The sequence below is a fragment of the Parasteatoda tepidariorum genome, chromosome 2, assembly GCF_982258835.1.
Source record: "Parasteatoda tepidariorum strain Cologne lab strain chromosome 2, Ptep-v5.0, whole genome shotgun sequence".
Lineage (NCBI taxonomy): Eukaryota > Metazoa > Arthropoda > Arachnida > Araneae > Theridiidae > Parasteatoda > Parasteatoda tepidariorum.
The window spans coordinates 60,878,574-60,891,504 of NC_141756.1; the positions used below are offsets into that span (position 1 = coordinate 60,878,574).

At 28.2% G+C, this 12,931-nt stretch overlaps 1 protein-coding gene across 2 annotated transcripts in view; it reads left to right on the top strand.

The window, feature by feature from the left end:
- Positions 1-11,551, top strand: part of LOC107453349 (ATP-dependent translocase ABCB1) — a 50,721-nt gene extending 39,170 nt beyond the window's left edge. For both annotated transcript variants that reach the window (XM_087157409.1, XM_087157410.1), the window contains exons 24-26: positions 6,320-6,526; positions 7,459-7,605; positions 8,902-11,551. In XM_087157409.1, the coding sequence (XP_087013535.1) occupies positions 6,320-6,526; positions 7,459-7,605; positions 8,902-9,102 (555 nt within the window). In that variant the 3' untranslated portion in view covers positions 9,103-11,551. The remainder of the gene's footprint in view (positions 1-6,319; positions 6,527-7,458; positions 7,606-8,901) is intronic.
- Positions 11,552-12,931: the final 1,380 nt, after the last annotated feature.

The following is a 12,931-nucleotide window of genomic DNA, read 5'->3' on the forward strand; positions in this document are numbered from 1 at the left end:
ATGAGTTTTAAAATTGTCTCACAGCACCCAGAAATATACTACTCGTATGCTGCAAAATATTTAATATATGCATAGAATGTATATTTCATACGCTTAAGACTATGTATCTAGCAATGGATGAGGTGAACATGGAAACATATTTTATGAAAATTAAAATTAAAATCGACTCCAGAGATTTAATTGCAATCAATAAGAAGATATTCGTTGTGATATACAATTTCAATAAGGTATCTATAATAATAATAAAACGAAGAATTTGGTTGCCTGTCTCTCTTTGTAACTCCAGAACTGTTATTGAAAGTGTTCTGAAATTAAGATAGTAACTAAAAAGGGGATGTTAGCCTCCGATATTAAAAATCGTTCTGCAATTTTAATTAGGTAATTTTAATTAGGTTTTAATTAGGAAATTTTAATTAGGTAATCGTTCTACAATTTCTAAGTAAACTACATCACCGAATAAGTATTCCTTAAGTAATTTGAAACCATGTGTTTATTTTGCTTAATTATTCTTTTAGAACAAAGTTCTAAAAATCTAAATAATTTTTGATCAATGTTATTTGAAACAAAATTAATGTGTTATGTATACTGAAAAGCAAATTTAATCGAGACATATTACTAAATAGTTAAGAAGAAAGGTAAAAATTTCTTATCTATTATTGACGCAAATGATGCTTGATTAATATTGAAGATAGGGACTAACTGAAATAAACAAAATACACTATGTACTAAGAAGAAAAATTAACGAAGAAATGGTACTAATTCGTTTAGGAAAAAAGTAAAAGTTCGCCATGCTATTATTGAAGCCCATGATGCTTAGTTAAGTGTGGTGATTGACGTAATAATTGTGTCTAAACTTATAACATAGTGAGGAACATTAAGAATATTTGACTTTCTAAAACCGCATTAATACATATACATATATTAATGCATACACTGAGTGGCCAAGTTATTATGACCACCCCTTCAGTACGCTGTTGGGCCACCTTTTGCGCGTATTACTGCCTTAATTCGTCTGGGCATGGATTCTATGAGATGTTGGTAGGTGGTAGAAGGTATGCCAGACCATGCTCGCTGAAATGCCCTTGCCAATTCCTGCAAATTCGATGGTACTGGATCCATCTGTCTGAACACCCGTTCAATTTCAGCCCACAAATTCTCAATTGGGTTGAGATCTGGGGATTGTGCTGGCCAAAGAAGCAAGTTAAATTCTCCGTCATGCTCTTCTAACCCTCTGAGGACAATGCCAGCTTTATGACAAGGAGCGTTGTCCTGCTGGAAGTATCCATCCCCGCCAGAGTACACCAATGACATAAATGGATGTACTTGATCTGCGATGATGCTTAAATACCCTTGGGCATTAAGGTGTTGTGGTACAGGAATTAAAGGACCCATACAATACCAAGAGAACATTCCCCATACCATATCGTTGACACCACCAGTTTGAAGTGTCGTGGCAATGCAGTTGGAGTTCATGCTTTCGTGCTGTTTTCTCCATATTCTCATCCTACCATCTGCGCGATGCATTTGAAATCGTGATTCATCGGACCACATGACCATGTTCCAGTCATCTACTGTCCAATGTTTGTGCTCCTTTGCAAATTGGAGACGTTTGCGCTTATTTAAAGCAGACAGTAGAGGCTTACGAACAGGTCGTCTGCTTCTATAACCTATACGGCGCAATGTGCATCGAACAGTCCGTTCAGAGACGTTCACAGTTGCTCCTTGATTAAGATCACTTGCAATTTGTCGCACTGTTGCTCTCCTGTTGCGCTGCACAACCCTGACCTACCCTCTTTCTGATCGAGCATTCAAGTACCCTGTGACGACCACAAATCTGACGTTGAGACCCGGTTTTTTGCTTGATTGTCCATTCTATGTACACATTAACAACTGCTAACACGTTGAAATTCAGTTAAATCACTTTTCTTTCCCATATCTGAGCAAGCAACACAGTATAACTGATGACTCACTTGTCCAGCATTCCCGTGTTATAGTTATCTTGCCCTCTAGTAGCAGCGCTGTGACGCAATAACTCATTTGCATAAAACTTTGAGGTGGCCATAATAATTTGGTCACTCAGTGTATATACCTCGCGTATTTAATACATATGGTGGAAAAAGCTTTTTTTAGGTACTCGAAAGAAAACAAATATCAGAGAAAATCATTCAATTATGATAAATTTTTACTATCCTGGGTTGGTGTCGAGCAATAGAATTATGCCCTAAAGATACTAAATACAGTTAATCTTCATTTTGATGGGATGGATTACTATTTAAGTGTTTTCCTTCATCTAATAACGTAAAGCCACCGTCATAAGCAAAAAAAGAATTATTTTAACTTTATTAATTGAGTTGATAGATGTATTTCTGTTTTGGTCATGGTTCCGTAGTCATGGTTTTGTTTGCTGTTCATGGTTTCGTTTTGTGCTAGTGTTTTTCAATACGGATTTATTACTGGTTATATTTTTTCTCAATCAGATTCAACTAGTAATATTATAGTTGAAAATAAAAATTAAAAGAAATATACATCCATTCTTCAAAGAATTGATAATTCGTTTAGTGCAAATCGCTCGCTGCTTAGCTTTACTAATGATGGAATAAATTTCGGTGAAGCAATTCGCATTTATTTTGCGACATTATTATTTTCCAACCATATACTCTCATTGAGCTGCGGTTACTTAGGAATTAGAGAGCTCGTTCCCAAGATTCCCCTATATATTCCCTATTCCCATATATATATATGAAACGAAGCGAACCAGGTGCAGAATCAACGAGTTATCCTTGATATTCAAATCTTATTCAAAATGAAGCTGAGACAAAGGAAAATTACAGACATATGAAAAAAGGGCGGGAAAAGAAAAATAATAATAAAAATAATAAAAAACAACTAGAGGAAGAAAAAAGAAGGAAACATTTTTTTAATTTTTTTATTATAAATAAATACAAGAAAACACGAAGAAAGTTAAGAAAAACAATAAGTTTCATTTATTGCGCATAAGCTGCAAGTAAACAGAACTCATTAGATAGGTTCAAAATGAAGATAAAACAAAGGAAAATTACACACCTTACAAATTACCCCCTTTTTTACCTATGGGGAAAAAAGGGGGGGGGGAGAAAATAATAATAAAAAAAATAGCAAACAACTGAGAAGGAAAAAAAAGGATAATTTTTTTTAAAAAAATCCGAAAAGTAAAGGATATAATCTTTTCATCAGCCCACGCGATTATATCTGCGAAAAAGAGTGCTTTCTGATATTGTATCAATATAGCCAAAGCAAAATTTATTGAAAATAAAATTGATACAATATCAGAAAGCACTCTTTTCTGCGGATATAATCGTGTGGGCTGATGAAAAGATTATATCCTTTATTTTCCGGATTTTTTAAAAAAAAATTATCCTTTTTTTTCTTCTTCTCAGTTGTTTGCTATTTTTTTTTATTATTATTTTCTCCCCCCCCCCTTTTTTCATATGCCTGTAATTTTCCTTTGTTTTATCTTCATTTTGAACCTATCTAATGAGTTCTGTTTACTTGCATCTTATGCACAATAAATGAAACTTATTGTTTTTCTTAACTTTCTTCGTGTTTTTTTGTATTTATTTATTTTGTTGTATATATATATATATTTCTTTTTTTTCCTTTAGAAGATAATCTCTTAAAAATCTTTTTTTTTCACCGTCATAAATTAAAAGCCTAGCAGATCATTCACTCAGGACATAATATTCATGTTTATAGATATCTAAAGCTCTATCTACTCTACCTAGACACTGTTTTCTTTCAAATAAATCATTCATAAGAGATTAATGATAGACCTCAAATCGTTTTCACTTTTCGGCAACCCTCATTTATTTTCCGGGTACACCGTGGTACCACGGCCTTACACTTTGGCCGCATACGGAATCCCTCTCTAAAAGCTATAATCAGAGGAAATATATTCAGAGGCTTTTAAACTCATATACTGGTTATAAAAATTCCTAACTCGCAAAACCCCTTTAAATCTTCCACGGAGCCCTAAGGTTCTGTGAAGCACCATTTGGGAACCGTTGCTCCAAGCCATCATGATAAAATAATCACATTTTGCCACAAATAACAAAATTTTACTCATATTATAAAATAAAACTTTATTGTTAATTTTATTAAACCCATTACCAAACCATTTCGGTAAAAATTACAGTACTTTTTACAGGGATGAGATTTTTCCGCTTTTTAGCGGATATCCGCTTTTTTCACTTTTATCTCTTAAATTTCAGCTTTATCTCTTAAATTTCAGCAGATTTTCTAAAAATTTCATTTTTTTTATAAGTATTCCACTTTTTCAGAAAATTCACCGATTTTCAAAGAGAAACAGAAAATTCAAACTACATAGCTACCAATCCTTTCTCATTTTTACTTATTTTACCTATTTTCTTCCCTTTTACACGCAGCAGATAAGATTTTCCAAATTTTTAACCGCCCTCCAGATAGATCCGATTTTCGTAGTTCAAACGACGCTGCTTCTGACAAGCCTTTTAGAGGTCCTAAGCCTGGAATCTGCTAATATCACGATTCTTATTCACACGATTTTAATATCAAACATAGCTTTTCATATTTGCGTGTTGCGATTCTTATTCACGCGATTTGAATATTGTACGCTGCGATTCTTATTTACGAGATTTAAAAATCCGATATTGTGATTCGTATTTACGTCTTTTTAAAAGCCTATGTAGTGATTCGTATTCACGCAAGTTTAAAATTCAATGTGTTGATTTGCTCATGCGGTTTATAATATCAAACATTGATTTTCGTATTTATACGTGATTTCAAAATAAGGCATTGGGATTCGCATTCACTCATTCTGAAAGTTATGCATCATAATTCTTATTTATGCAATCTAAAAATTACGCATCATGATTCGTATTTACGCGATCTAAAAATTATGAATCGTGATTTGTATTTACGCGTTTTAAAAATTCTATATCCCAGTTTGTATTTTCTCATTTTCAAAATCGTATATCTAGTTTCATATTCATGTGATTTCAAAATCCATAATTGTTATTCATATTCACGCAATTTTAAGAAATTTTTTTTTAAATAGTTACTATAAAGGTGACTGTTTTTCTAACGACGATTATTAGTATATGTAAGTGTTACAACATCAGAGAAACTGGAAGGGAATATATTCAAAACTTACATTCTGTGCTTGCAAAAAAGAAAAAATAGGATTTGTCACAAGATGTTTGAAGATGACTAAATATAACAAACGACTAACGACTAAATATAGCAAACATAAAAGATATGGCAAACAAAAGCAATCACTTAAAAAGGGATTTAATTAAAAAAAATTTTTTGGGGAAAAAAGTTAATTAACTCATCATCAAAATTTTTTTTATAACTGCTGTTATTTATGCTATAAAATGCAAAATTCTTATCAAATAAAAAACAATTATCTAAAGAGTTGCTGATTGTCATGTAATTTTTCAAACTAAAATAGCATTTTTTGTATGTTAAGGAGTTACTATATATTTTTACTTAACTGTTATTGATATGTTTCAGAGGGCTGTAGTTAGATTAGACTATAATATGAACATAATGATTCGGTCTATTGTTAAAGTTTTTTTCTCCAATATAATTTAAAAAGTAATATTACTGATATATTTGCTATAAATCACATAAAAGTATTTATTAAAAGAAATGAAATATTAATATATATTCTCAGTAGTTTTAATTTGCTAAACCAGGTAGTTTTTCAAGTAGTAATTGTCTCTTATGTGAACTGAGAAAAAATATAATTTCCAGCTTTATTTTTTCAATTGGTAATTTTTTTCACTAAATGTTAAGTATAAATGTAATCGTTTTTATAATAATAGATTAGTACAAAATTGTATATCAACACATTATTTATTACCTTAAACTGTCTGGAATTTATTATTAAAGGGTTGCACTTGCGTAAAATTTACTATCGTGGAAATTCAGCTGTTTTGGCTAATCTCATCCCTGATTTTTAGTGTTCCCATACAGACGTAAATACTCTAAATTTTACCTTATTTTGGTAGCTCTGACCTCAATGTATTGAGTTATATCATTCAGCAAAAAAAAATCATGACTCTTGGGACTCCTCTAATATTCCGTGGAACTGCTTTTGGTAACAACGGCATTTAATGAAGTTATCAACGATTTAAAATAAGTATTATTTTATTTGAACAGCGTGGATCTAAAAAATTTTGCTTACGTTTTTTAAAAAATTATGTGATTTTATTCTGACAGCAAAAGTAATATTCCTACGCGAATTATATTCTTGTAATACTATAGATAAAATATAATGTTTCTTTATATTTTAAATTAGATGCTGGATGAAGAAAATGTTTTGGATATAAAAGTGGCTAATCTTCGATCTCACATCGGTCTTGTATCACAAGAACCTGTCTTATTCAGTTATAGCATAGCTGAAAACATAGCATATGGAGACAATTCTAGATCAGTTGAAATGCAAGAAATTATCGAAGCAGCACGTCAAGCCAATATTCATACCTTCATTTCTTCATTGCCCCAGGTAAAATTTCCTTATTTCTTTTGAAAATTTAGTTTTGGTTATTATATATATATATATATATATATATATATATATATATATATATATATATATATATATATATATATATATATATATATATATATATATATATATATATATATATATATATATATATATATATATATATATATATATATATATATATATATATATATATATATATATATATATATATATATATGTATATATATATATATATATATATATATATATATATATATATATATATATATATATATATATATATATATATATATATATATATATATATATATATACAACTCTACATTATATTATTAATTTAACATTTCGTATTAGAACTAACGTCATTCATTTTCTTGTTATGATATTTCCATTGCTATTATGAATTGTTAGCGTGTCAGTGAATACCTATAAAAAGAAAAACTTACTTTAATTTATTTATCGCGTGCGCTACACAAATGGATTGTATATAAACCAGTTTATGGAACATTTGTAAATGGCACTAGGTAAAAAGTATATACGTGATAATTTTATGGGAAATTTTGCAGGAGTCTATTTATATTACCTCAAAGAATCTAAGCTTATGTTAATGATTCATCTAAAATATTTATGATTTTTTTTCTTATTGACCTCACCCTTTAATAATGCATGAAAGCGATTTTGCTTAATTAATGCATTCAAAATATGTGAATGGTTGTTGTTATTTTAACTCATTTAATTTCATCCTGTACTAAACGTGAATATTTGTTGTATATTGCATGCTATTAAAAGTTTTAACAAGTGTATTGCACACATAAATATTATTATGAAATACAAGAAATTTCATAACTCACTTTTATTATTTACTGAAAATACTTACAATTTGATTATAATTAATTTATGTTATTCAATATTTTTGTTGTATTAAGGGCTACGACACTCCAGTTGGTGACAAAGGCACGCAATTAAGTGGTGGCCAGAAGCAGAGAGTGGCTATTGCTCGAGCTCTCGTAAGAGATCCAAAAATATTACTTCTTGATGAAGCAACTTCTGCCCTCGACGCAGAAAGTGAAAAGGTATGTTTAAACTCTCATCAAATAAATACAGTATAATTGGTTTAGAACTTTTCATTATTACAGCCTTCATGCAAAGTTTATTGATTAAGTAATTTTTTTTTCTTTCCTTCTAATCAAATTTATGGAATTAAAATTGTCAAAAAGTGAAAAGTAAAGGGCTAGTTCTAAGAAACCAATGTGTCAGGGGGTCAAATGGAGGGCATATTCGAGTTCAGGAGGTTACTTTACACATTAATCAACTGATTGGATGATAAAATTAAATTTTTTTCAAAGCAAATCTAGAGAATATGATATCGTTAATACTTATTTTAACGTAAAATAAGTGCAACTATAGTGATTTCGAAAAATATTTTTATTTAATTATTCATTTATTCAAAATTTACTGACAATATTTTTTAGTGAAATTTATAGCCTTTTCCTTATATTATTTTTTATAATATGTAGTAACTTATTTTTTGTTTTTGTATGATGTGAAATATATATATATATATATGTATGTTATCAGTAGTTTTCGAATAAGTACATATAAATAAACTTTCTTTAGTTACCTCAGTTTTCAAACATTATTGCTGAATTATATTTTTTGTTACTTCTATAACAACGTATAAATAGACTTTTGTGGTGTGCTTTTATCCCTACCCGGCAATTTTTACCACAACACCTTGCAATGGGACGGAATTATATTTTTATTTGTAATCACTTGTAAGCAGACTTTTTTGCTTTGACATTTTCCTTATCGGGCAGTTTTTAACAAAATAATTTACGTTGTGACTGAATTATATTTTTAGTTACTCCTGTAACAATAAACTAATTTTTGTTTTGTTTGTCCTGATCTCTATCGGGTAATTTTTACAGCTATGACTAAGCGTTTTGATCTGATTAATCATGTAATATTTCTGTGTGCTTTTTGACTCTGCATCTTAGGTTTAGACAGTTGACAGTACCAAGACAGTCTATATGTCTTTAATCTTGTTCCCGTTGCGTTGTTAATTTCTATTTCAGAATTTGATATTCAACTGATTATCCCAAAACAAAGCTTATGAAACTTATTAATGCTAATAAAGAAAAAACTATTTAAACTTCTTATGATATGTGTATAATATGTGTTTCTAACAAATAATGTCATTCATTTTAGACAATTGATATAAAAACTACTTAAGAGGAGACTGTTTAAGTATTTTAAAATTCTGATAGCATCAAGGTTAATAAAATTAATTAGTTACGTAAATGTTTAAAACGAAAAATGTATTTAGTAAATAGTGTGTACATTAGACTAAAATGCAATTTTTCATACAGGTTGTTCAAGAAGCCTTAGATAAAGCAAGTAGTGGACGTACATGTCTTATAATAGCCCACAGACTCTCTACAATTAAAAATGCAGATACAATAGCTGTAATTCATAAAGGAAAAATTGTAGAGAAAGGCACCCACCAGGAACTTTTAAATTTAAAAGGACATTATTACAATCTTCACAATACACAGAGTGGTGTACAGTAAGTTAATTGTGGAAAATATTCATCATAATATAATTTATGTCATCTCATCTTTTTTGTGAAGGCTAATATTAATTGTGTATACCAATGTTCACTCAACTATTTACTGCCTATTTTTTTCTTTTTTGGTGATGAAGTATTAGTAAGTTAAAGATATTTATTCTGTAACTCATGCATAGATTAATATCCATAAGTTTTGTGCACTCTTTGCAAACAGATTGCTTATTGAATCTTATTTTCCTCCAAATTACACTTTTGTCTTTAACCATTCACTTGACGCAGCACTTTTTTATGGATACATACACATCAATCCTCTTTCAATTCAAGAAGTCAAATTAACCTTTTTTCATCTTATTTAAAAATCTAATTTTTATTTATCTAAATTATTCATCTTATCCAGTTTTCTTTATTCTAATCTATTTATAAAATGGTAATAACGATTACAAAATATACTCTGAGATTTTAAGTATTCTGAGGGAATAGCATAAGAAAATGTCAATTTTTTTATGAAATTCTTTGTGCAAAACATATTTACAAATTTGTGCCTGTTTGTTATAAAGCCGTTGTATTTTTGCATAAGCAAATAGTTATTACTAAACTGTTATTAGCAATTTGCAATTATAAAAATCAAATTATATGCTTGATACAAATTACAATTGGTGCTATGTTGTGGTGAATGTTTCTGGTGATTTGTCTCTCATATTTATGGCAGTAAGCAAATATTAAATTTACAAATACCATAACTATTTAAACAGGTTAAAAGTGATACCAATCAGTTTCTATGTTAAAAATTGATAAAATTTCAGACTTAACTCCAAAAAAATTACGGAGTTTAAGAGTTCTACACCAATAAAATCATTTGTCTATCTATACATATTTTGGTTTCTGGGAGCGTAAGATATTGATACTAACTTTAGTTCGCCTAAAACTTAAAAAAATAGTTATTGTTATTTTTAATTTACTTGTTTAATATTTTCCAATGAACAATGTGCAATTATATAATTGGCGTTGAACGCATTGAATTTCATGGCATTTTCCTTGAAAATACTTTTTTAAAGAAAGTAAACAGTAAAATATTTGCAATAAAAAAGTAAAGATAGGTATATTATATTACATGCAAATTTGAACTAAAATCATTTTTAGGTCTTATAGATGTATTTAAAGAAAGAAAAAATTAAAAAGAGAAAAAAGTTTTCTTTAAAAAATTATTATTATGAAAAGTCTTTTCATAGAACACACAAAAGCATTTTCACTTACATTTTCTTAAGGTACTAAAGCTTTTCATCATCGCAATATTTGAACTCTCTGAATGGTTGCTTGAGTGTCATTATATATACAACATTTGTGTCCTATTGTCAATGTTCAATGTTCAATGTCAATGTTCAATTCAATGTTGCATTAAATAAAACACATTATTATTTATTACTACATTTTGTACTTCAGGGAATATTGTACTTAATATAAGTTATTTTTTAGTATTACTAAATGTATTTATATGTCCACAGTTATTTTTTTTTTCTGGAATTGAGTTTTAAATGATTGTGTTGTAAAATATTTATGTTTGACAAAATATTGTTGACTGTTATAAGCGGCTGTGTAGATGAAAATACTTCAATATTGTATTTTGTGGATTTAAATTAAATATATGTGTTCTAACTACAACAGTAAGTATTTATTAAGAAATAGTTATTTCCAGTTTTATATTTTAGCTTGAGAAAATAATTATTTTAACTTTTTTTGCAATTTAAAATTGTAATTACTTTCAAATTAATATAATTTTAAATTTTCATACATATTTTCTTTTAAACTATTGAATCTGAATGTTATGTTTTGTTATATGGACAAATTTTTCATAAGCTCAATCTAAATTGCAATAAACATAAAATAAAAGCTTTATGATTATTATTTCATATAATTTTTTAACCACAGGAAATAAATAACAAAGCTTAGCAGATGTCATAAAATATGATAATAAGAAATAAGCTTATTCTAAAAATATCAAGCTCTATAAGCGTATGATTATTAAGATTGAAGAAAAGAAGTCATTTCTTAAAGACGTTTGTTTTTTTATTGCCCGATCATTTAAGTTTTTTTTAGCATTCAAATCTAAATTATAAAAATATTAAAGTAATCAAGACTTTATAATTCTTATAAATTAAACATTTATTATAGGCATTCATATTGAGATAATTCCGTTACATTGTATTTGATTTTTCCTTGAGCTTATTTCTTATTTGTCTTTACTGAAATTTTATAATATTTATACCATATGTTGGAGGTTTGGTTTTGAACATAAATGAATGTGTATGGAAAAATGTGATTATTTTCGCATAATTTTTAAAATGTTTCATTTTCTGTCGCATGCTTTACAAAATGTGTTATTTTATATAAAATGTACAAAATCATTTTTAGTATGTTGTTACTAATTAATAAAGTTTGAATTATTCACTAAAGCGTCTCTTAATTTCTTTTTTACCATTTAGGCTTCAAGGTAATTTAGATTTAATCTTTGCTTTTTTGTGAAACGATTGGATTCATGAATGAAAGTCAACATTAAGTTTATAATATTTTTTGGAATCATTTCAAAACTAATACAGTTGACAAACGTGAATTTCGTGAAGTGGATATACAGTTCATGACTCAACCTCAAAAAAAGTGAGAGACACTACTCTCAGGTTTTGAAACCTTACATTCAATAACAATAATAATTATAGCGGTTAAATGCATAAAGCCTTAACCATTTATTTAAATACCTCCCCTTCAAATAAATAAAATATGGAAAATAATGTTTGATTTTTACTTTAAAATGTTGCGTCTAAAACTTATTCAAGCTGTTGATTTTGGTTTATTAAGTTTAAAAAGTTCACAGCAAAACCGATTGTAAGAATATGAAGTAGGAAGGGAATAAAAATTAATATTTAAGTAAGAAAAAATGTCTTTGAAATTTGACGAAACGTTAATGATCTTAGTCCTAGCGAAACTGAGTCTAAAATTAATGAAAGGGTTTTTTTCCGAGGTAAGAAGGAAAGCGTTCTGAATATCACATTTTGATTCCTTCAACTACTTTGGTTTTGTCCAATTATCTAGTTTTAAAAATTTTAATCTCTACTTTACTGTAATTGACATCAATGCGTCTTACATAGATACAATTTTTTCTTTATTATTTGTAACCTTTTCATGAGTACTTTTTTTCTCGAATTTATTTATTGGCACTAATACCATAAGCATTTTTCAATGGCTTTGGTTATGTAATAAATTGCACATTTTGATAAATTTGTTGACTTAAACACGAATAACAATTTCGGAAGAAAGACTTCTTGGAAAGAAAGATAGATAGAGTCATTTATTTTAGAAATCAAATTTCTTTAATGGGCTTAACTCAGCTTTAAAAGTCGATTAAAAGTAGCTTTTTTATTTATCTTACGTTATAAAATTCGTCACTTGCAGTTTTGATAAGTTCCTGTTGGGTTTTATTATGAATATTAATAATTCTGATTTTTAAAAAGTGTCATATTTTGCTGAAATTAATATAGTAAAAAGAAAAGGGTGTCATAGGAAATAAATATTTTTAAAGAAAATTTAAAATATAAAAATCAATATTGTATTTAAGAATATTGGTTTTCTTAAATCACTCTTCATTGTTACATTTGTTTAAAAAAGATGAATTGACAATATAAAACTTTGTCAAGGTTATCTTAAGAAATTGATTTCTAGAAGGCGTAAATGGTTTCCATAGAAACAAAAAACAGAAGATTTTTGATGAAAGAGAAACATTTAACTCTTGCATGTAATTTGTAATTTACAGCGAATGGTTCTTTTTCTCTCAACCGTAC